Source organism: Patiria miniata, unplaced genomic scaffold (genome assembly GCF_015706575.1).
Source record: "Patiria miniata isolate m_02_andy unplaced genomic scaffold, ASM1570657v1 HiC_scaffold_5, whole genome shotgun sequence".
NCBI classification, from domain to species: Eukaryota; Metazoa; Echinodermata; class Asteroidea; order Valvatida; family Asterinidae; genus Patiria; species Patiria miniata.
Genome location: NW_024037072.1, coordinates 18600799 through 18625759, shown reverse-complemented (window position 1 = coordinate 18625759; position 24961 = coordinate 18600799). Strand labels below are relative to the sequence as shown.

The 24961-nt window shown below is 40.5% G+C and overlaps 2 protein-coding genes across 4 annotated transcripts in view; both read left to right on the top strand.

The window, feature by feature from the left end:
- The first annotated feature begins 108 nt into the window (after positions 1-108).
- On the top strand, positions 109-4152 carry LOC119742204. 2 transcript variants are annotated; one of them, XM_038218249.1, is made up of 4 exons: positions 109-194; positions 2168-2293; positions 2647-2851; positions 3501-4152. In XM_038218249.1, exons 1-4 carry the CDS (start codon positions 189-191, stop codon positions 4097-4099), a joined length of 936 nt encoding a protein of 311 aa, XP_038074177.1. In that variant the 5' UTR covers positions 109-188; the 3' UTR covers positions 4100-4152. The 2 variants fall into 2 exon arrangements, with proteins under 2 accessions (XP_038074177.1, XP_038074178.1); XM_038218250.1 differs by lacking the exons at positions 109-194; positions 2168-2293 and adding an exon at positions 2302-2351.
- An 8146-nt stretch (positions 4153-12298) lies between these two features.
- LOC119740958 (protein mono-ADP-ribosyltransferase PARP6-like) overlaps positions 12299-24961 on the top strand; it is a 38115-nt gene continuing 25452 nt past the window's right edge. For both annotated transcript variants that reach the window (XM_038216479.1, XM_038216478.1), the window contains exons 1-6: positions 12299-12626; positions 16010-16102; positions 17046-17135; positions 18090-18211; positions 19357-19449; positions 24455-24561. In XM_038216479.1, the coding sequence (XP_038072407.1) occupies positions 12533-12626; positions 16010-16102; positions 17046-17135; positions 18090-18211; positions 19357-19449; positions 24455-24561 (599 nt within the window). In that variant the 5' untranslated portion in view covers positions 12299-12532. The remainder of the gene's footprint in view (positions 12627-16009; positions 16103-17045; positions 17136-18089; positions 18212-19356; positions 19450-24454; positions 24562-24961) is intronic.

The window sequence follows — 24961 nt, the reverse complement described above, 5'->3', positions numbered from 1 at the left end:
CAATGGGCGCGGACCTAGACCTAGCTCTAGACAGCTGATTCGGATGATGTTGATCCACACAGGCTATAGTTATAGCGCCCTCTAGGCGACTGGACTTTTTCGCGCGCCGAAAACACGCATCAACGTTGAGTCTGACTGTGAGAAAATTTAGTTGACAAATTCTTAGCAAAATTGCTGAACAATGAGGCATGAAGGTACGAATAATTGTTAATTATGATGATTGTCTAAATGCGTAGAATATATTGAATAGTTTTATATGATTTATGAGGTTAAATTGGCTATAAATAAGAAGTGAAACAAACGCTAGTATAAACATGATAAACTAGTAGTAGCTACTACTGAATGTCGGACACTTCGCCCCATTTCCACGTTGCCCCATGTCACTTCGCCCCTAACCATTTCGCCCCATTCCCACTTCGCCCCATCCCCACTTCGCATGCATTCCCACTTCGCCCCATCCGGTACAACTATAGAATGCAGGGCCACTTTACTCTACATCCGCGCCTCCGTACGGCTGCGTGGAGGCGTGGAACCGCAGTCGACCTACCTCCGAAAATCGATCGTGGAGTCGTGGAGCCGCAGAGACTTGCGCCCTCTATCGGTGCGTGTCTCTGCGACTCCGCGACTCCGCGCCTCCACCACTCCAGTGTATAGTGCCCCGCGTCACGCAGAGAATTGCGCCCTCTATCGGTGCGTGTCTCTGCGACTCCGCGACTCCGCGCCTCCGCCGCTCCAGACAGTGCCCCGTCGCCCTCCTCCCTTCCTAATTGGCCCGCCCATTTAAAATGGATATGGATGCTTCGTTCTCAAAAAAATTCCGCCGAGAATTGCGCCCTCTATCGGCGCGAGTCTCTGCGACTCCACGACTCCGCGCCTCCGCCACTAGACTGCGGCCACTCCAGTGCCCCGCGTCTCCGCGATTCTGCGACTCCAAGACTCCGCGCCTCCGCCGCTCCAGACAGTGCCCCCAACACATTTACAAGCACGCCCTCCCTTCCGATCCTTCATGAGAAGCTTAGAAGACAAGTGCAGTGCATTCCTTCGCTGTACTTAGCACTTTTTTGCAGGTTTGCATATCTATTACTCCTTTTCCATCCACGCCTCCAGGCAAAATAAAAAACCTTGCTTCGGCGTGGCCCTGCATTCTATAGTTGCTCCCCCCATCCCCACTTTGCCCCATTCCCACTTCGCCCCATCCCCACTTCGCCCTAGCCCGACTGCGTCTGGCCGTACAGTACTATCGCAAGCTCTGTAGTAGGCCCTACGGCCAGACGCCCGATGCTTCCACAGAGACTGAATTTTGTTGGCCGCCGATGTAGCGATTTTGCTACATCTTTCGATCGCGATTATCTTTTCATCCAGGACACAAATTTCCAAAGTTAAGGTTCGTAGTCGTAGAGCAACTCATACCTTTTCGAAAAAACGTTGTTTGGTCTCAATATTTTCATCCATCTGGCCACAAGACGAATTTCAGTCATCAGATTCCACAAATATCGTCCCCCATGCGATCCCCCATGCGATTTCAAAATGGCGGCCGCGCTGTAATGTATGCAATATGCAGGCGCGCCCGCGCAAACTCATGAATATGCATAAACAGTCTGTGACGTATACCTCGTGTTTTTGGACGTACGTGCGGCGGGCGATATTTTTTTTTTACACAACTATCTGGGGTACTTTGTGCGCTTTCCTATGGGGCTTGGTTTTTATAACCAGGCTTGAGTGGAGGCTACTATTTTTCAACTTGGTTCGGATTTCGGACTTTATTTCCCTTTTTAAAAAAATCCTCCAGATTTTGCAGCTAGTCACTGTTAATGTTACATGTTGATTGTTGACATGTACATGTAACATGTTAAATATGGCTTGTGTGTTACATTGCAAGTTTAAGTTATGTTGCTGGGTCAAGTCTGTTTACTTAATTAGGTTTTTCTTCTTATCTTTTGTTGATAGTTTTCACTGAGTGATATGGAGTAATTGTCACACACACTTCAGTGAATCTCGTGTCTAGCCTAGCCTAAATTTAGTTTGCGATCTCAAGAGCCAGCGACAATGATGGATCTTACACCAACAAGAATATGCCAGCTCAGTTTAGAAATTGAATTAATTTAGTACCAATCGCTGTTAATCTTTTAATTATTCTGAAGTATAATATGTGTGCATTTTGTTTCAGAGGAAAATGCCAACTAGAAAAGCCAAGAGCTCAACTCTAGAGACGATAAGAGACGAACCAGCACCGGGTCCCACCATGCGTTGCAAGAGATCCAGATATTGCAAGTGTACAGGAATCAGACAAGAGGTACGAAAGCGAAATATACCTCTTTTGAATGCCCGACTCTCATAGAATCTTTAACAAGGTAAATGTTTAATTCTTGTCTGGCGTCTCAACAATTTCTTCCTGATTTGTCATTTGATTTTTTTTCGTTTACATGTCACTCAGCAAATATAAGAGCCATAGTGACCTCAGTAGCGGATTACTGATGCGAACGGAGAATTAACACTTTCAGCTTTCTCACTTGGATTGTTAATAAATTGATCTCCAACTTCCAGTGGTGGAATGTGGGTGCACGGTTTCAATTGGTTGAAAATGCCTTCATTGAATTTGAGCCTCCAGTAATTACTCCATCACAATTTTTTTTGGCTTTACTTTAGGCTTTGTTTAGTATGCAGGGAAGCAGTCAAGGAGGTGAGTGGACGCTGTATCGTGAGATTGGTGAACGAGGAGTAAAGTTTGACTGGGCTTTCGACGTTGCAGCTCGTCATCCTGATCAGATTGCAGTGACGGACTACAGAGGGAAGCGAATTGTGATCTGCAGCATCCACGGTAACCAGAAAAGCACAAGCCCAATGCAACGATGTAAGTTTGAATAAACACACGCCCTAAGTTATAGCGAATTATGTACCTTACATACACGCTGCATTAGGCAGAACACGCATACAGCTGTATGTCTTTCTGCTTCTTTTCTTATGGCGCCATGGCTGATCCATGAACATGTACAGTCGACTCTCATTATAAAGAGCACGTTTATAAAGAGGTTCTGCTTATAAAGAGCAAATTCTGAGGTCCCACATCTCAGGTTCTCTTTGTGTTTCTTTGTTTCGCTGTCCTTTTATAACAACATTCCTGTTATAAAGAGGTAATTTGGCTAGTCCCATCGACCTTGTTATAACGAGAGTCGACTATATATATTTTTATGGTCTAATTCACAAGTTAAAATCAGTCAGTGAGTCATTCGTGATCAGTCGTGTGCAAAGAGTACCAGCTCAAAAAAATGTATAAATAATGTGCCAAAACATCTCAATGTAAGTTGATGTAAAGTCACTGTCGTGAAATACAGCAATGTATATAATTCGGGTCGCGGAATGCTATACATTTTTTAGACCTATGTAACTCAAGTCTAATACATATAATTGATATGCATTTGCCCTCCTTTGCACTGCTGCTCATTATTAATGAGTATTTATATTTTTGTTCATTTTGTATATGCACTGGCCATTCCCCTCAGGTCCGCTTCGCATTGCAGCTGTACGCACCGACAATAGCTTGTTGGTTCTTGAGCATAGAGCATCCCATGTGAAGGTGTTGAACATCGACAACACGCTGGTGTACAAATCCCCAACGGTGCCACTGAATGAGGTCGGTAAGATTGCAGTGGAGCTCCAGAGTATAGCGGTCAAGGAGGATGATACCATCGTAGTGGGTGATGTTGAGAGGATGGTGTTGACTGAGCATAACCCCACTGATGGTGAGCTCCTACGTACAATACCAGCCAAGATTAAACCGTATTTTCTGGCAATTGATAGCAATGATCGAGTTGTAATCAGTGGATATAAATCAGATGCAGTGCATGTAGCTGATGGCAATGGTGCTTCACTTTTCACCATCCCACCCTCCCTAAATGGACAACCAGTGCGATACTGCGGCAGGGTATACATTGATGAATCAGGTGTCTATGTAGCAGTCCATAATGGTTGTAAGACAGGTCATATCCACCACTATGACACTGATCAAGGTGGCTTTCTTAAGTGCATCGCACAGGGGTTAGAAAGGCCCGGTGGATTCATATTTACATCAGATGGGAAGCTGGCAGTGGCTGACTGTTAGGCCAAAAATAGTCGGTCTCTGGTCAGACCGAAGTTCTGGAATTGATGCGGCGACGCGGGTTTTTTTTTTTTTTTTTTTTTGGTGGCTTTTTTTTTTCCAAGCTTGTATTGTACAGACAAGGTGGGTACTATTTTGCTTTTTTGTGTCCTCATTATACATTGGTGTCCTCCATAATTTGCCTTGGTGCCCTTTATCATTTGCCTTGGTGCAATTTCCCCATTCCTTGGTGCTCCTTGGTACAAAAATTTGAGGAGGCGCAGCAATAGAGGGCGCTGTTGTAGCTTCCGTGTTAATTTGGAAAAAAAGAAAGGTTGACGCGCATGATTAAAATTGACGCGCACGCTGACCAGAGACCGAGTATTTTAATTTTTTTTGGCCTTACTCAGTCAAGATGTATCACAAGGTGTGATTTTTACAGTAGAGTGGCATGTCTGCTTCTAATTAATTTGACATTTTGATGGGAAAAGCAATGCTATTGTTCTCAGTACAACAATAGACAATCTCGATTGAACACGTGGAATATGGTGTTGGGACGTTACGTTCCTGAGTATTTAGTCTTATTTCGTATATGTGTTCAATTTTAATTTAATATGCCACCATTCGACTATCGTATAACGTCAGTCCTCCTTGCTGTATGATCTAACATAATTAGGAGATGCCATCTCAGTTCCCGTATCGTTTTTGGTATAAGCCAATGATTTACTATTGATCGATTGATTGATAAGCATATGCCCTTTTCACTCATTTTTTGACATTTTTTTATAGGTTATTTTAATTATAAATGCGAGTCATTGAATAAACCAATTGGATGATGTGGATGGACCCCAATAACGGAAAGCATATACACATGTATAACGACTTGAAAAAAAATCTAATTAAAAATAGTTAAATTCTTTATTCCCTCTAGTTAAAAGTCATTATTTATGTTCATCAAATAACCGTGTGTACTATTGGCTTTAAACTGCACTAATTGCATAGGGGTTCTCTTGGAGCATCCCAGCCCACACTGTACTGATTCCATTGTGTATCTTAAAGAAATATGACGCTCCCTTGGCTGACTTAGTTTCGGTCTTCATATGCTACATCAGACCAGTTTTAGAGTATGCCAGCCAAGTCTGGCATACCTCGATAAGTAAACAACTGGCTTATAGAATTGAAAATGTACAAAAACGTGCTTGTCGCATTATGTTAGGCTCTCATCAGTATCACAGTTACTCCAATGCTTTGGACGTTCTAGGTATTTCTAGCCTTGAAACTAGGAGAGACACCTTACTGTATAACTTTGGCACAAAACTATTACATTCCCCCAGATTTAAAAATATGCTCCCCCCCCCTCTTAAATTGAATAACACCACTACCAGATTACTCGGAGACAGTTCCACGTCTACGCTAGTTGTACCCAAGTGCAAGACCGATAAATACATGAAGTCTACAATTCCTGTCTTAGCTAAACTTTAGTAATTCTTAATTGTTTACAATGTAGGTGCAAGTGAGTACTTCTTATTAGACCATCTTCCCTGAATAATCTGTCTTCAATTTTGAATTTTTAAAAAAAGTTTATAAATTAGTTTTTTTTAATATTGTGCTGTTTTGTGCTGTATACATGATCCTATACTTTGTTGTAATTTTATGCTTCTACTCCTTTTAACTGCTATTTAACAATTTTTAATTCCTGTAAAGTGTAAACGCGGTTACATCAGCGACTCTTTTGTGGCTGCCTACCTCGTGTTTTTATATGAATAAACCAGAATAATAATAATAATAAAAAGTAATTCACCGACAAAATACGGCTATCTAACAACTTGTCATCAAGTCTACGAACTGATATGAGTTGGAGACTGCGTTAAAAAGTAGAATATTAACGTTCACACAATACACTGAAAACTTGCTGTTTTCGTGTAATTAGCACACGAAAGATTTTTGAGGTATACACAACTTTGGTCCTCAAACATCCAGCCGTTGGACCGCTTGTATATGCGGCATGTTTCTGTTCAGAAAAGTTGCCTCGAAAAGTTGCCTCAAAAAGTCCGTAAGATCGCCGTGTAAGATTCTAGCGCGCGTGGGAGGGACCTGATACATGTATATCCAACAGTGAATTGTCACATTATGAGATATGCATTTTATGCGGCACCAGTCGTATGTTTACAGAAGTTGCTTAAAATTTTATGGCTTTATTCACCGCTGGAAATACGTATAGGCAAAGCAAATATCGACGCCGCGCCGGATGTAAACATACATTATTTCTCCAAAATTTCTCCGCCGGTATAAACGCAAGACATAATGTGGATTGTATGTCCCAGACCTTTGAGATATAACATCTAGCAAACATCACACATGTTTAACACAATATTTTAGAGATCTCTGGACGAAAGATTACTTGAAACATTTCTTTGCAAAGAAAATACGACAAAGCGGAAATACATGTCAAATCGTCACAATTACAAAGTTTCAACTGAGCTAGTGAACATCGGTAGAAAGCCTGCCTTACAACAATGTCGTCTGGACGATCCGAACTGCAGACATCTGTTCGACCCGCGTGCTGTTAGGAAGATGTCTTAAGGAAATGATGGCGACTCTTTTTGTCCAGTTCACTGTTCCTAGTCTAATGATGAAGTTTCTAAGCTGTTCTACTCAGCTACATGTATATGCAGAAAGAAGAATGGAGGAAGCCAAATTTCCCCACCCAATCACTGCAAGGCAAAGACGACGCTTTAGTTCTGGTTTACTGTTCATGGTCTTTTGGTGGCCTTACTCCTGTTTGTTTTGGTGATGTTACTTCTATTTGGTATCAGGTACGGATCCCTACGCTCTATTTCGATGCTTTGTGGGGTCACACTCTTTCCTCTCATCTCGCATCTAATTGTTTGAAGTGAAGACGACTCGTGTCTGGCAGATCTGTCACTTGGAGGTTTTCTTTGTGCATGTGTAGGCATCAAATCACTGAGAGGAATTTCAGAGTACTGATGCCCTTTTTGTTCGGTTGAAGTGGCTCCTGATTTGACGGTGTAAACGTACGCGGGAGATCCTGTTTTAGGAGGTGGGATAGAGGATGATGGTCGACGCGTAGGGGACCCATCGGGTCTTGGCTGAGGGTGAGGCCTTCTGATCTTGAGCAGGTAAAAGGCGATGGCAACTATGGCAACGAGGATTAGAAAAGCGAGGATGCCACCAATAATTGGCCCAAGTGGTAGGCCTTTTGTCTGTGGAACCAACAATATGATCACACTTAGTGATGAAGGCCCAGAGGAATGGAAACCTACATTACTTAATAGCAAGCAGTAGTACTCCCCACTGTCAGCTGAAGTTACATTGTTTATTTTCAGCCTATAGCTTTGCCCATCTTTAGTGCTGCTCAGAGACAGTGCATATTTCTCACCATCAAATACATTCAAAAGCCTGGAGCACAGGGTCAGTATTTTATGTTCGCTGCTGTCCAAACGCTCCCTTGCCCAGTAAATTTTATCATGCTCCGTACAATCAAGCTGATAGTTGGTTTGACAAGTCAATGTCGCAGTTCCACCCTCATAAACAGTCTGGTTCGTTGGTTTCACGCTGAGAGTCACTTTGGATGCGGAAGAGACTTGCAGTACAATGCACAGACAACATAAAATAGCTGCGGCCATTGTGTCATGATCATACCTCCATGAGAACTGAGACTCACTGAACATAGTGGTTCTTTTTTTTAAAGCGAATCAAAACAATTAAAGAACGCATGTTTGTTACCACATCCATTACAACCTGCTATATATAATTCATGAAAGAAACATGGATGTGCAAACTACATGAATGAATAAGAGGAAGTAATGCACTATACACATGCTCCAATCTATCAAAGTAAACAGAAAGGCTTTCCGTTTATATTAATTTTCAAACTGTGGATGTTATCATACTTGCAATTGCTACAGTTATCTACATGTAAACATACCGAAATAGGATACATATCGAAATGTATCAATACAAGTTTTATATGTTTCATAGGGATCTTAAACGTGCAGCACAGTATGTACAATTGTTTCTATAAACACAACTCCGAGAGGTATTTATTTCAATTCAATAAAATTCAATTCTCTAATTAAAAGATACAAACTAAAAGTAAGAAAGGTTCTTATTCAAACAATTGACTCTGGGATATTTACCATGTGTACTAACAACCGCAAGTTTAATTATGTACAAGAAAATGTTTCTTGATTATACTCAAATACGAGTAAAATTGTACTTTACATAAAACACTCTGCCGCGATTGTAATAAAAAATAGATAAAGTGATGTGATATATAACTTCAAGTGTGTGCAGGAAACAGAGTATTTCATAATTATTTTCCATTTCAAAACCAAGTGCATCGTTCTTATAAATCAGTTTACCGAAGTCGTAAGAAATATTAGAACAGCTAGGTGCATGTAACCATAAATCGGGATAATATACACAGTGGGGGAACTCCGGGGGCGGGGGGGGGGGGGCGTGCCCCAAGCGGATATTCGGCCCCGGCCGACCCCTTTTTCCAGCCTATACCATCCTATACCATTATTGTTATATATTCTGTTTGATTTTAATTGGCCACTATTATAATTGCGATATGTGGAAATTAATCAGATCCATCATCAATCATATTATGATAGGATACTGTGTGAAAATAGGTACATGTACACTCATACAGTGGTGTACACAGGTTCAATAAGAAACAAGTGTGCTTTCTTTAGGAAATACGGGAGCAACCCCGTAAAAAAAAAATGAACTTTTTGAATATGACAAAAACATTAGCCAACAAATTTTGCCCCCACCTTCACTAAAAGGAAAATAGGCGACAGTAAATAGGGTGGGTAACAACAAACGAAAACCCAAGTGGCGCCCCCGTTTTTTGAAGAAGTTCTGCATGTATCGCTTTCAAGACCTAAGATGTAAAAGCCCAAGTAATTCTTTTAATAAAAGAATCATTCAAATCGCTCGTATACTTTTCCAGTTATGGACTTTTAAACATAGGCTAAGCACAGTTTTACAAGTTTGTCAATTGATCACATTGAGGGTATAAGTAATTGATATTTTAGCAAAACGAAGGCAATTCACATATTAAAAAAAAAAAAATCAGAAAACTATCATAACCATGATAGCTGGCACTTAGGCCCTATCATCACCTTTATTAAACATTCTGCTTCTGTGAAAACAACATGCTTTATAATGTCAAGAGTTTATAGTCTTGCCCTGCCTTCTACTTGGCTACCCCGGAGACTTATGCGATTATTCTGATATCGTTTTCATGCCATATGGTTTCTGGTTTCATTTTACTGAAATATCACTTACTTAATGTGATCCGTGGATCGACACATTTATAAAACTGTTTTCATAACTGGAAAAGTACATTAGTGATTCGAATGATTCTTTTCCTAAAAGAAAGCTTATTAATTGTACTTTCACGTCCTTGATCTGGAAAGCGCTACATGAGAACTTCTATAGAAAATAGGAGGCGTCATTTTGGGTTTCCTTTTTTTTTCTTTTGACTCACCCTGTTCATCTTTACGTATAGGCCTATATACGCACACAAACTCCAACGACTGACAAGCTCTGTGTGATAACACTTCAAACATTCTCCTAAAATCGTGCTGATTAACGATTCCGAATACTCATCAGACGCATTCATTCAATTTCCCCTATCGTCAAAATAAGTTGCAACAAAAACAAACATCCCAAGAAACAGATGCCTATAGTACATGTAGAACGACATTACGACGACTTTTAAGTTTACTGTTCCTGGTCTAGTTTCTCATCACCTGTTCAGTTTCAAAGAGGAAGACAAATGGGAGAACCGTGCAGACAACTTTTCCCGCCCACATGCACGACAAGGCCAAGATCTTTATGCGGCTTAAAGACTCTTCATCAGTTTTGATTTACTGTGTTCATAATGGTGACGTAAGTACGGATCCCCACTTTCTCCTTGCATGCTTTGTGGCATTCTGCCCTCTATCTCATCTCGTCAAACCTTTCAAGCGAAGACTCATGTCTGGCAGATCTGTCATTTTGAGGTTCTCCATGTTCTAACAGCGACACTCGCTGTTCTTGAGTAGGCATCACTTGAAATCATGAGGTGTTTCGGAGAAATGATGGACTGGTTCTGTTTGAGTGGGTCCGTTTGATGGTCCTGAATCGAAAGTGTGAAAGTACACGGGAGATCCTCTTCTATTGGCTGGGATGGAGGATGAAGATCGAAACGTAGGGAATCCGCCCACCGGATCTTGGCTCAGCACGGGCTGACGGACTGGTCTTACGGACCGAGGGAGGGCTTCTCACCTTGAGTAGGTAGACGGCGATGGCAACAATAGCTACAAGGATTAGAAGGTTAATGATGGCACCACTCGGCCAGAGATGATGCGTGTTACCAGTGATGATCCGTGTTGGGCGTAGAGTTGAAGTGAAAGGATGTTGCCTCGGCTTGCATGTGCTGCTGGCCAAATCGGTCCACAGTTCGTCCGAACTGGTGGAACCAAACATATCTGGTGCCAAGGACTCAACTGCTCACAGTATTTGGCATATGTAACCACACATCTTATTTAACTTGCGTTGTCTGAGGCCAGGAGTGGAGAGATGATCAGTCGATTTGCAAACGTCACCAATCTGTCCATGGTGTTGATGGTTGTATCCCTTGAAGTGCCATGTTATCGTAGATGAATGTGGCTGAGGGTCAAACACACAGCGAATCTCTCCTTCGCCACCCACAACAGATACTTCACCTTGAGTTCTTACTCTGGGCGTCTGACACATAATATTGATCAGTCACAGTTAGTGATGTAGGTCCAGCCCAGCAGTACTCCCACTAGCTGAAGTTACATTGTTTATTTCCAGCCTGCATATCGCCTTTCAGATACAATTAATATTTCATGACATCGGATGATTTGTAGCGTACAGAGCAGAGAGTCAGTGCGTTACGTACGTCACTACCTATTGAAGTCTTTGTCCAGTAATATCTTTCTGACAAAAAAGCTGAAAGTCGGTTTGACACGAGAATATCGCAGTTCCACCCTCAGCCACATTTTTTTCTCCCGTGGGCGAACAGAAAGCTCAGGTTTTGATGCGGAAGACGTTAATATGTAGTAACATGCACACAAAGATTGAGACTACATCAAGAGCCATTGTCTCTGATCAAACCAACATGGAAAATCGGTTTGAATCGCGTGCTGACATGAATGTCGCAATTAGTTACTTTCTGATAGAAACGTGGATTTTCCCACGTAACTGTTTTTTTACGATTTTTGTAGCAATTAATTTCCGTAAAACAAAGCAACTTGGTCTTCGTAACACATGAGGTGCCTGATGTAAGGGCGGAAAATGGGTCAAAAGGTCAAATTCGGATTTTTCGGGTAGTCGATAGAACTTGGAAATATCTTTCGCTCGCAGCTTCTCAGCTCTAAGCCATCGATGGCGTTGGTGAATTAAAAGGCTAAGGATACGACGGGAATCCATGCGGTCATGCAATGGCGGTATATAAAATCCCCATACTTACTCAGGCAAGCACATGTAGAGTTGAGTTCCACGTACGGGAACGATCGGGGTCGGCAGCATCTTCAAGGTTGCAGGCCAGTAAATCGGTCCAATATCGCTGGCGCCGGCCAAATCACGAATTGCATGCCCTCAAATTCTTCGTTATTTGAGCATATTGTGGACCATGAACTTGAGGCTTTGCAAAAAATATGGGTGGAAGGAACACAGTAAGGCTGTGAGCTTGAAGTTCTGTGCAAATTGGATGAATTTGGAGCCCTAACAGCGCTCTATTTTGCAATGGAGTGTAGGCGTCTTTTTTCAAAATGGCGATGAGCTTCAGGACCATTTTAAAGTGGAGATCATCTTCGGATGGAAATTTCTCCTAAAAGTCATCGGTTAACCCCCCGAAAATGAAAAAGAAAATGAAAGATGAAAATGAAAATTAGCTTTAAGTTTAATGTGTGTCTCGAATACCTTGGAGAGTTGTATTTCTCCAGATTTTTTGAAGTGGGGGCATTTATCATTGGTGTCTATGGCAGTTAACTTAAAAGTGGTCTGCATGCAACCTTGATGTCTTACTAAAAATGGAGATCAATGCTTGATACACTTGAATGCATTCGCCATTAAGCCGCGCAAGCATGCTCTATTTAAACAGCGCCCTCTGTCTCGTCACAATATCGTATCTGTAATTGGCGCGCCACCAAGTCCTGTTCGCGAATGGTGTGGATTTGTGATTGGGAACACGGGTTTACGTACATTGTGTACATCTCGCTCGCTCACCAGCCGGTTCGCCGAATTGCATCGTAGCTCCGCTCCATGATTGCATTGACCTGAGAAATGACAAAATGAATGACATGAATGAGGAAATACAATGCAACACTGCACTACATAAATACACTGTAGCTACCGCATGAGCTGAGACGTGAGACTGAGATTCTGCCTTGGATCATCCATAGAGCAAGGAATATGGAGAATATGTCTTGGAGAAGGGAATTATTGTCCCGCGATATTGAGTCTGTGATCGATGTCTGTGTGAACGATCCGGCGTGTCCTTTCAAAAGTAAGACGTCAAACTGGACGCGGCAAAATTGCAAAAGTGTGCTTTGTTTGTTGCTTTTTCCTCAATCAAGGCCTCAAGTTTAGGAAACATGCCCATATCTGGCCATCACAAATTTTCCCTTCAGTGTCAGTGACTTATCAGCCATCAGAAAGTGATAATATAAAGATAACTGGATATTTTGCCGGAGGTAATGACGGCAAACTAACGATTACTAAAGGTTTGCCGGCGGCAATCCATATCAACAGAGGGCGCTGTACTCTTTAAAATAGGGCTGAATTATAAGATGTATTAAATTTCCACCCAAAGTTGTGTAGCACGTTTGGTGTAATGGTTAAGCAAAGGCTCTAGCATGTCTAGTAAGCGGGATGACTCGCGTTCGATTCCGACCGCACCACATTTTAAAGTGTTTTTTTTTCTCATCCCCAAATAAATAAGAATATTCTTCTTTTATTATTTTAACATGTCTCAAACATTTTTTGCAGAGTATTACATTTTCTTTTTCAGATTTGTGGCTCTGGAGGTTTTTTTAAAAGGGAAATAAAGTCCGAAATTATAAAATGGTCTGAATCCCATCTTGTGAATACGAGGTAACAACGATAATTTTGGCATGGAGCCAGACTAAAACTTGTCACCGGAAAATGTTTAAGTACAAAAAAACAGTAACTGCGCATGTTCAGTGCATATCCGGCAAACTAACGTTTACTAAAGGTTTGCCGTCTCCGGCAAAATATACACTGCCTAATATAAATTAAATATGTCCTAAAAAGTCAAATTTAGCAGGGAAAATATTGAAGTAGGGCCTAGCCTATGCTAGCCCCATAAATGTGGCCTATTTACTGGACTGCCTCCGTAAACATAGGCCACACATCCACATGTACAAAAATTGTGTCGACTTTGCCAAATTTTGATTTTCACATTAAGGCTTAGTTTGTAGGGTTTTTTTGCTTAGAAGCATATTCACCCTCTTTATAGGCTAATCAGAAAGTGCTGCCTTTTTCAGATGTCTATTTTTCGTGAAATTTCCAGATTCATTTTTACACGTTTGCGTATCAAAATTTCAACATGAAATTTCACAAAAATTAGACATCTAAAAAAGGCAGCACTTTCTGACTAGCCTATAAAGTGGGTGAGCATGCTTCTTAAGCAAAAAAATCCTACAAACTAAGCCTAAATGTGAAAATCAAAATTTAGCAAAGTCGACACGATTTTTGTACATGTGGACGTGTGGCCTATGTTTACGGAGGCAGTCCAGTAAATAGGCCACATTTATGGGGCTAAGCCTATGCCTGTCATGTGCCTATTTACTAAGAAAACACTGACATGACTGACTTGGTCTTGGAATTGTCAGACCAGTCTGCTGTGCACAGGGTGACAAGTGATGGCCAGATATGGGAATCTTTCCCAAGTTTATTACATAAAAATGACAGCTCTGGCCTATATCTGCACTGTTTACCCCTAGAAATATGGAGCTTGTTACACAATCGTGTAAAAAGCCGGCATAGGCATGATAGGCCGTACAATGTCTGATCACTCGGCATTTCGCGTAGGATAGTGTCCTGATCAAAATAGCACTTAAATTTAATGCTTTTTGGGTACTAATCTAGCTGGAGTTACCCAACCCTACTTTTATCATTGGGTTGTCATTTAGGGCTGGAGCTAGTTTTTCACGTAACCGAGCAGTGTAGGCAGGTCCCCAAAAAAATTGCGAAAATATTTGGAAAATGTTCAATTTTGTCCCCGTTACACACTAATTGCAACTGCAACTCACCCCAAACTTGCCTGGAATAACCATTACACAGGTCCTTGAAGTAAAAAAAACGAGTAGTTGACAGCGATCGCTCTCTGTGCCTGGTAACCGACCGCCATTCATTGTACACAATTTTTTTTGTGCACAAACCAATTGCGGTCCTGGCCATGCCTGCAAGGTTGTCAGGTTAGCGGTTATTCCTCCTTTTTTCACTGCAATTGTAGGCTGAATCTTCATCGTGGATCGTTTTTTACTTCAAGGACCTGTGTAATGGTTATTCCAGGCAAGTTTGGGGTGAGTTGCAGTTGCAATTAGTGTGTAACGGGGACAAAATTGAACATTTTCCAAATATTTTCGCAATTTTTTTGGGACCTGCCTACGCTGCTCCGTTACGTGAAAAACTAGCTCCAGCCCTAAATGACAACCCAATGATAAAAGTAGGGCTGGGTAACTCCAGCTAGTACTAATCGTGTAGTTTATAGGACACCTCTATTTGTAACTTGTTCCGTTCGAAAGTGACTTTAGCAAAAATGGAACGAATGTTGCAGCCTAGCCCAGGTTTGACGACTATGTCTTGATTGCATTATGACTGAACGTAGGGTGGTCAGGGAGCTCGTCCACCTGGGCTAGTGCAACCTAGACCTGTGAACGTGGCATGTAAACAGGTAAACACGCCACGTTCACGGGTAGTTTACAAGCCACATTCACGGGTCTAGTTCAGTTGAAACCTGACGCCACTTCAGCGGTTGTGTACAAAGTCTATGGAGAGTCAAGAAAATTTTCTCAGTATTTCCTAACAAAATTGATATGTTTTTCAGTCCCAGATTTATGTCTTATCATCGTTTTTGCAATGACTGATCTTCATTGAGATGATAATGAAGAAAAAAAGCAGCGTCAGGTTGCAAAAGAACAAAGCAGCGTCAGGTTTATGAAAAAAGCAGCGTCAGGTTGACGATCATGAAGTTACGGGCCTCAGCGCTGAGTACTGTAGGACCTTTCCAGTATTTGGATGGTTTCAGTGCTAATTGGAAATAAGTCCGTCATCCTGTAGACAAGGGCGTCAATCGCTCCTCAGAAGTGGGGGGAGGGACATATCTTGATCAGAAGTAATGCGAGTGCGAAGCGCGAAGCCCTAACAGCGTAGGATCTAAGAGCCGCTAAAGGGCCTTGAAAAATGTTGAATTCTAGACGCTCTGTGTTGCAATCTGAGACCACTTTTTCTGACCACTTGTAACCAATTTTTTTTTAGAAAAAGATCATCATTTAAACATCATTTGTGAGTTTGAGTTATTGAATCAGATATTCTGAGCTATCCGGTTCGTTAGTAAAAATGTCATACACGCGCGCACACCACTGATTACTAGCGCCCATTGGCTGCAAACGCTCGAGCTGCGTTAACTTCCGGTTCCAAACGTGCAGAGAGTGCTGGAGGTGACGTCACACTAACGAACCGGATAGAATCAACTGTGGGCTACAATGTATATTCTGGGACAGAAAAAGTGGGGGACAAACAATATGATATCCCCCTCCCCCTCCCCCCCCCCCCCCCCTTCAGTTTAAAAAGTGGGGGGGGGGGTACAGAAATGGCAACTCTTAAGACACGATTAATTACTTTTTCTTTTACATTTTCTTTCAGATTTCGAGCACGGCAAAAATTCCTTCAGTTTTGTTCTGAACATCAATGGAGAACTGTCAGCTTATACCTTCAATGTCACAGAAGATTACCCAGGTTTGTGTTGACTGGCTTTTTTTTTACAACTGGGCAATTCCTTGGATTTATAAACCTCAGTGTTAAAACTTAAAACAATCCAAATGCCACAAATGAAACATCGTTTTGAAGCTTATTATATGCATTTTATTGAATGTAGTTTGTTTCTCACAACGTTCAATTCAGCTGTTGCTTTTAACTGAAGAATTAATAAGTAAGTACCATCCCCCCCCACCAAAAAAAAAATTGGTCTGAGTACATACATACACATTTACGTCGGACACTATGATATTTCGAGCCAATTTCTCCTACAGCCAAAAAAGTTTAATGAATAATTTCTTTTTTTCATAAATCACTGTAGCTTACTGATACGGTTTATCAGAATAAGAATTAAGATCCACTTTAGGATTATAACTTTTCTTATGCACACTGTTGAATTGTCCAACATGTAGGCTTACATACGTCCAACAACTTGCCATAGAACTGCCCAACAGTGAAGTATTTTCAAAACACTGTCACTTCAGGAGTATTGTGATTATTTTATCCCTGAAATTTGTCCAATACAATGTTTGTACATATTAATGTACTGAAGTTCATAATCTTGACATCTCATCAAGTATTTGTCTTGAACAAAACAACTTCAAACAGCGTCCTCAAGTCAAGCATCAATGATGTCAACCCCCCCCCTTTGATTTTCATTTTTTTCCCCCATACATGTCCAATGAATTCTTACTGAGGTAGTTCTTATTGCTTTATTCACCTTTAGGACAAAATCCAAGCGACACTCATGGTGCAATAATATATTTTCAGAGCCACAGTGTAAACATGGTAAAGGCCAAAAGTTTATAAAGGTTAAAGGTTATTATAGTTCCGGTACACGTCACTTTTTAGGGTACATTGAAAGTGAAAATTATACTGATCACACTTTTCCGGGTATTGTTTTTCATTTTCAATTTTACAACAGATAACAGCGCACTGACTTGCCTAAACTTCCCTGACAAACCCGAATTCATTCAGGAACGCATCCCGATCGTGTTCAGGAGGATGGCTCATGGTGGGTATATTTTTTAACTTGTTTAGTTTTGGGCTTTCAATTTTTTAGGCCTTGATTTATAACAACTATTTCTTTGCTTTTTAAATGACATAGGCAAGTTTTCTTGCATTCAGTTTAGTAGTCATGATGTCACAAGTTGTCCAATGACGTCTACTTTTACTATACCACTGTCTTCTTGCAGCTTTTAGACGGCATTGAGTGTACAGTTCGATGAAACTATGTGAGGCGTTCTTGCAATATGAGACAGAACAGGGCAGGGGTAGAAATGAGGGTATGCATGGATTAGGAAAGAGAATAAAACTCTCCTTACAATGCTGTTTGTTGTACTTCGATCAGACAAACCGTTGATAAGTTATGGCTGTTTAAAGTTCACGTGTATCAACATGACAAAAAGTGACATTCCGGACAAAAAGACCTTTAAAATTTTGAGTTTTGTATTCGTGAAAATGAAAGATGGCTAAGATGGTTTTTATACTATTTTTTAATACATCATAGATTACAAATATCAATGAGTCTGAAAATTAAGAAAAAAATCACTCCTATTTGGTTTATTGCATTTTGCTCTACTTTGGCCTGTGCCCATTTCCGTCTCATTTTGCCAGAACGCCTAACATATAGGAAGAGGAAAACCTGAATTTACATGTCCTTGCCGCAAAAGTCCCTTGAACCATTGGTACATGCATGCATCAAATTTGAACTAATCATCGGCAAAATCGGTGGTCTGGTGGTTAGATGTCTGCAGTAGTAAGCAGGGGGTTGTGGGTTCGAGTCCCAACTGCGTTCAGCTTGTGAATTTTTCTCGCAAGTTCTCGGACAACACTGAGTTTACAGAGACTGTGAAATCACGCCGGTGAAGGGAAAAAGTCAGTCAGGAAAACAAAATGTGATGTCAACACTTGTTATCAGATAGACTCATGTGATTTGTGAATGGGCCTGTTTTATCCTGTCCGACAGAGCATTGGAAACCCCTTGATGTGTGCTTACCTGACATCAGTAGCATCCAGGATAAGGGCGGGGGTGATGCCAGTAAATTGAACAGCCACAGTCTGATGGTGATTGATGACGAGCAGCCGCCAGTAAGTTAATTGCTCATTGGACTTTCGCCGTGTATTTGTGTGTATTGAGGTGCATGTGATGGATCACTAGTCATCACAAATCCATCACTAGTCATGTCACAACAAGTGAACTTTACGAACGTATTTCTGTTTTTAGCTGCGGGATAGCTAGTCTGAGTATCACCCGTTCTACGGAGCGAGCAGTGTGCTCCGTACGAACGTCTGATACATGCGTGCATGCAAATATTATGCAACGCAGCACATCAGCCAATCACAGCCGTTTACAGTCATTTTCCGTCCAGATTGTGACGGAGGATGTTGATTAGTCAACAGCTGTCAGCTGACTCAGCAGACATGGCGGCCTCCATGAAACCAACTTTTGTCAACAGAGACATGCTTGTACGATATAGTAGACGCCTGTTGATTGGTCAAAACTTGGTGGTCAGTACGCGGCCGTCTTGCATAATTAATCGTGGAATCTGCACGCATGTAATAGACGCTCGTCTTCAACGAGCGTCTATTACATAGACTACGGGATAGCCCCCCCCCCAAAAAAAAAAATCAAGTCCCTCCGTTAGTTAGTTAGTTGGTTAGTTAGTTAGTAAAATAAAGTTGACATTGTCTATTGCTCCTACATATTTTTACCAATTTCAACCACACTTTGTCAAAAGTATCAGTAGCACTGCCCCAACATGTCAAGGATCAAACTGGGGTCAAAGGTCATCATGAGGTCACTGGGGTCAAAAAGCTGATTTTTTTTATTTTAACTCAAGACACTACACCTTCCAGAAATTACATGGCACAATCACGTCACTCATGTATGTACACGAATTCGCTGGCCCACAGCTTCCGAGATATATCTGATCGAGCTTGTTTGTTGTTCATCCCCTGTTACTTGTGACTGGACTTGTGATTTACTTGTGGTTGTACTTGCAGTGCTCAAACATGTATGTACAGCACAGTTTGTGATAGATAACACATGTATCACATGTACAATGTACTTGAACCACCTCACTGTGTCTGTTACATAGAAATGACCCATCAAAATCAATATTAATTTGATTTATTAATTGATTGATATTCATTTCATACATCTCGTGGCTAGACAGCCAAATTGCATTTGGTGCTCAAACCGTTCATGGTGTCTCTTTTTCATTCAATTGCAGCATTCACCATCATCAGTTTACACAGACGGTACGTGTGACACTGATGACACAGACTATGATGATATGTACTACATGGATCAAGATGAGGAAGGGGTGAGTTAAACTGACTTTGTTACTCCCTCTGATTAGCCCCAAGCTCACAGTAAACAATGCAAATATATAAATGTACTCAAACTTTGGTGCCATGGACCCTGTGCATGAAATAGTACATGGCGCCTTGCGATCACTTTCGAAAGCCCTACATGTAGTTGGAGGGACTCACTGCTTTCGCATACTGGTTCCTGTGCGAATGGCACAAAGTATGCACGACTTACTTTTTTTCTGAATGTGCATAAACACATAGCGTCTTTTCGTGAGTGTCAGTTGCCGTCGGCAGAATGCTCGAATGTCCTACCCATTGGTTTCCCCTTTGAGTCAGTTTGTAGCCATTGAGGGGGTAGTTGTCACGATTGTGCGCAGAGTCAAGAACCTCTTTGCAGGAACCATGGCATTGTACGCAGGGGACGGCACCAGTCCAAACTGCATGCACATATTGGTTGTCACATGTGTATGTGAGTGCCGTGCAACAATTTTCAGGGATCGAAATATCTGCTGGACGGAGTCCAGTGATTTGAGCATCGGTCTAGTGAACTCTCAACAAAACTAGTCCGGTGATTTTTTTTTTCATACAGTAGGTGAAATGCCATCACTAAAGTGTTCTAAATCTGGTGAACTGAAAAAGCTCTATAATTTCTTGAATGGCCATTTTGAAGGTGGGAGTTTCAAAACAGCGTTTCTAACCCCTCCCCAACTAGGTCGGCAAAGGGAAAAAATCGAAACAGAGCATTCATTGGTAAAAAAAAAACTGTTACTTTTACAATTGGTCTTGTGAAATACCTTGTGGTCTAGTAAAAGTTTTGTGTTACTACTGTACTAGCCCAGCTGTCTAGTAATTTTTACCTGAAATTCAACCACAGCTTTTCTACTGTAAAATATCGATCATTTTCAAATTGGTTCTTTTTAGAACCAACTCTTCTTCAAAGAAAGGATTCATGAGGGTATTAACTGTAAACTACATGGTGCCATTTTGGAAAAAAATTGAAGCCATTCATAGAAAGATAACACTTTGCACTAGAGAAGATTCTGAGAAGATAGAACTGATGAAAAAAAAACACTCAACGTTTCAATCAATATGCTGTGGTCATCTTCGGGAGATGTCTTCAGAAAACAATCTTGCGAAACTAGTGTTATTGCAAACCTTCCATTTTAACCCTTACCCTACTAGACCCTCCAACGCATGCCAATGTGTGCCTCAAGAAAATCTCCTATGTTTTTTGCATGGCCCTCCAATATCTGCCATGTCATTTCAAGGGTAACTGGACAGGCACTCCAATACATGCCACAGAGAACAATGAGAGTCCTCTGATAACAAAGTGAGTGCCCCCAGCTGGTCAGTATCAGGCACCCTCCAGGGCCTCCAACTCCTGCCAATTGGAGCCTTCACTGCTAAGACTTGTTATCTGCCAAATAACTGCAGCTGGAGGGCATTGGCATAACCAACTGACATGCAGTAAACTACCCTCAGAGAGTAAGGGTTAAACTCCATTTAACTTTTTCTCTTAAAATTGTGAATTTGTGAAAGATCCAATTAGAAAAAAAAATTCAAAAAACAGCTGCAAGGCTTTTTTACAAAACGATCAAAATGATTACAAAATGGTCTTTGACATATAGTGAAATCCACACAAGGGATCCTTGCGTGGCCCTTGTCAAGTATCCCTTGCGTGGATTCCTTTTAATTTCGAGCTGTACTGTATTCTGACATTCAGACAGGTCATAATGAGCAAAGATCTTCAGCCCACACTATTAATTGGTGTGCGGCCGTGTCAGTCAGGATATACCCATACGTGTATGTGTAGAACAGATATGGGGCACTCTAATGATTAACTCTAGGTAAAAATAAAGAAAGTTAAAAAAAAACCGTGTGCACGTTATTACCTTTAGTTACTCATTAAATTGCTACAGATCTATTTTGGTGAAGCTTTATTAAAGATTCATTATATATTTGCTCCTTGTGCCTTTTATTTTTCATTGGAAGCAACAAATTTGCTCAAAATCTTAAGAAGGGTGGTGTATAAAGCCCGGTTCATACGCAGCGCGAAAGCGAACACGAATTTGTGACGTCATGGCAAGAATTCGCAAAAGTTGAATACAATTCGACTCGGGCGAGTTTCGCAGCGAATGTTTCATGACGTCAAATTCGCTTCGCATGAAGTATGAACTGGGCTTAACAACTAACCTGTTGAACTTTAAAGGTCGGTGGCTACTATAAATGAGAAAAGAGAAAAAATATATCTTGCACAGTTTTGGGAGCCTCTTAAGTTTGCCCGCCGGCACACTTTTTTTTAAATCAAAGTGATTATTTTGCATTTGGGCAATGCAATTTCGGCGGAATAATTGCACAGGGTACATGTATTTGGTACCTTCCCTATCTTCACTTTGGAAAAGGTTTTTTCCCTATTAAATCGGTAGGTGGGTTTCCGGGTCCTTCAATGTACATGTCTCTAAGCTTGTTTACATTTGAACAAGAAATTATAAACTACAATTGTTTTGGTTGGGTTGTGTTTGTTTGGTTGCTTTGGTTGTTTGCGATATATTTATGCGTTTTTTTGGTGTTTTTTATATTGTTGCTCATTACAAACTAATTTCGTCCTCCGGTAGTTGTGATACCAAATTTTGGAATGTCATCTTGTCAAACGTTACTTGATCATTTATAATTTATCTAATGTTCAAGAGTAAAACAACTGTTTGTCCTGTGCAACTAAGGATACATGTACTGTCAGTACTGTGTATACATGTCGTGTGTGTGTTTAGCCGTGCAATTACAACCATGACAAAATTTTCCAGTGGAGTGGGCTGTCAGTTTAATGACTATTATTTCCTTGGGGATATGCAGGAAAGTAAACCTAATTGCTTCGTAGAATTTGAACCTGTCACACGGTGTACGTGCATCCCTGGAGAATTTTGTGTTATAACCTTGCATAGTGCATGCAAAACACAATGGGACACAGTTTTCTAGTTCAATTCAACATACATTTATTTTGTACTCTTTAATAAACCAATAAATAGTGCGATAATAATTATAAAGTACCGGTACAATAAAGTAATATTAACCATCCTACTGTTTAAACAGTCACAGACAGTCAAAAAGTCCATCCACTTTCTCCACTATGCCTTTGACACAGGCTAGTCACCAACAGTCAGATCATATTCCAAGCGAGCACTCTGACTAGTCAAATTTGGTCAACAGACAAAAGCGGGAAACTGTTGGCACAGCTGGCTTATCAGTCACCTACAGTCAAAGCACAGCTGTAACAAGTTACATTTAAGTCACAGCCAGTCAATCCTGCTTTATGTAGGCTGGGAGCCCTTAACTGTTGAAAACAGTCACTTGATTGATTTTGACTGAAAGGACAACTTAGCACAGAATGTATGTTTGCATAGGAGGGTAGGAAAAGTGTACGTAATTAATACAAGTAACAAAATGTACTTTGAAGCAAATTTATGAAATAAAAGTTAATAAATAAGGAAAATTAAAAGAAAGAGTAATATTGGTGAGTTCACATACTGAGGCTTGCGAGTGGAACAGTCTGGACAATTAAACAGTGTACACACAACAACAAAAAGAAAATAGACAGACAGACAGACATAAGACAAACAAATCCAACTTAGAAAAAAGTCATATCATAAACCAAGCTGATGCAAGATGAAAAAAATGACGGGACAAAGATAACAATGAAGATAAAGGGAAAACAAAATATTGAATATTGAAGAAAAGAAAAAAAGGAGTAAAGGAGGAAAGGCAATTGAAAGCAACAACAATCCTTCCCATTTGGAAACCAAAAACTGTACATGAAGTTTATTTCCATCTGAAAGTCAGAAAGGAAGTGAGCGAAAAAGAAAGTTACATGTAAAACATAAACATCATTGATTACTTAACACTTGTTTTTTTGGTTGTTGAAGATGTGTATTCATAAGTATCATGTACTGTCGGGTCATGCAACCTGAGGTCAACCAAGCAGACATACAATGTACATAGTGAAAGCGATTGCTGGTTCAACCTTTGATGATTTATGAAGACAGTTTTGTTGGAGTTCTTTGAACTCATCTTCTATGTAATACAATACGTAGTTCAGCTACTGGATTTTTCCTCAGAATTATATATGGAGTGCAGAAAAATGGGAGAGGGTTTAAGTGGAATTGTAATGTGTGTTTTAGATGTCTTTTTTTAGATGTTTTTTTTTTATATTTCATTTGTAATCCTGTATGTATTGTACATTTTTTGTTCGTACTGTGCATGTCCCATTGTTTGAGTACCATACAGATGGAAAATAATACACAAACATACTACATGTTGTGTTTCCAACATCTTTCACTTTGGTTCAATTTTGACATGTACATGTACATGTACTCACATACTAAGCTCTTACAATTTCTATAACTTCATTATGATACTTGTAGTGTTTATAAAATCCTCATTGCACTGGCATACATGTACATGTACATGTACCGGTAGATGTATCTCAGGATCAACGTGTACGTGTACATATGTACATGTACATGTGTATCAGTTATTCGTGGTGATATGTACACTGTACAATGTACCGGTATACATATACACGTACCTGCAAATATGTGAAATGTTTCCATTTCCATGCAAGAATCAAGAATTAAAAAAAAAATTATTGCCTAGGGGGCATACAATAAGTAAGTTTTTCATATTTTTTCGAATTATATGCCACTTTTGAAGTTTATTCATAGGATTAACATTAATCGTCAGGCCTCAGGAACATTACATGTAAATCATTAAATTTACACATAGAGTACGTTTCATGTATTTAAAATTTTACACATTTAATGGTTCTCTGATGACCTTCAAATTTATTTCACTTACATATGTGAAGCTACAATGTTAACAACGTGTAGGTCATTTTATGTAATGTTTTGGGTTTTTGTGTGTTTTTTTAGGGGGAAGGGACTTCATTTTGTTTTAAATCTGTGTACCGGTACAGTGTAGGCCCCCTATGCCTGGTTATTAACATTAACAAACTGCTTTCTACAGTATTACTGTGATGAGGAAGATGGGCAAGACAGCAGTACTCATCCATTGTTGATGCACGACATGGAACAAGTCAGGAAACACTTTGGACCAAATGCAATCAATGGCAGGTAAGCAATCGGATTGGTGCACAGAAATGGACAAATGTGATTAGACTGTGACACCTTGTTGCATGTAGTCTGATTGGTCAGTGATTGGTGGATTACGTTTGAGCAATCTGATTGGTTGGTGTACCTAATATTTGTGAGCAATGTTGGGCATGTGATTGGTTGATGGAAACTTTGACATCTGATTGGTTGATGGAAACCTTGACATTTGATTGGTTGATGGAAACTTTGACATGTGATTGGTTGATGGAAACTATGACAGATCTGATTGGTTGATGGAGCTTTGCAGTCTGCATGGTCTGATTGGTTAATGGATACCTTGCCGTCCGATTGATTAATACTGTGCAGTCTGATTGGTTGATGAAAACCTTTCAGTCTGATTTGGCAATCGAAAATGTGATTA

Bases quoted from the DNA above. Each gene is read 5' to 3' on its own strand.
- LOC119742204 (XM_038218249.1), top strand. The intron at 2,294-2,646 runs GTACGAAAGCGA...GCTTTACTTTAG, and splicing joins GTACAGGAATCAGACAAGAG to GCTTTGTTTAGTATGCAGGG. The intron at 2,852-3,500 runs GTAAGTTTGAAT...CATTCCCCTCAG, and splicing joins CACAAGCCCAATGCAACGAT to GTCCGCTTCGCATTGCAGCT.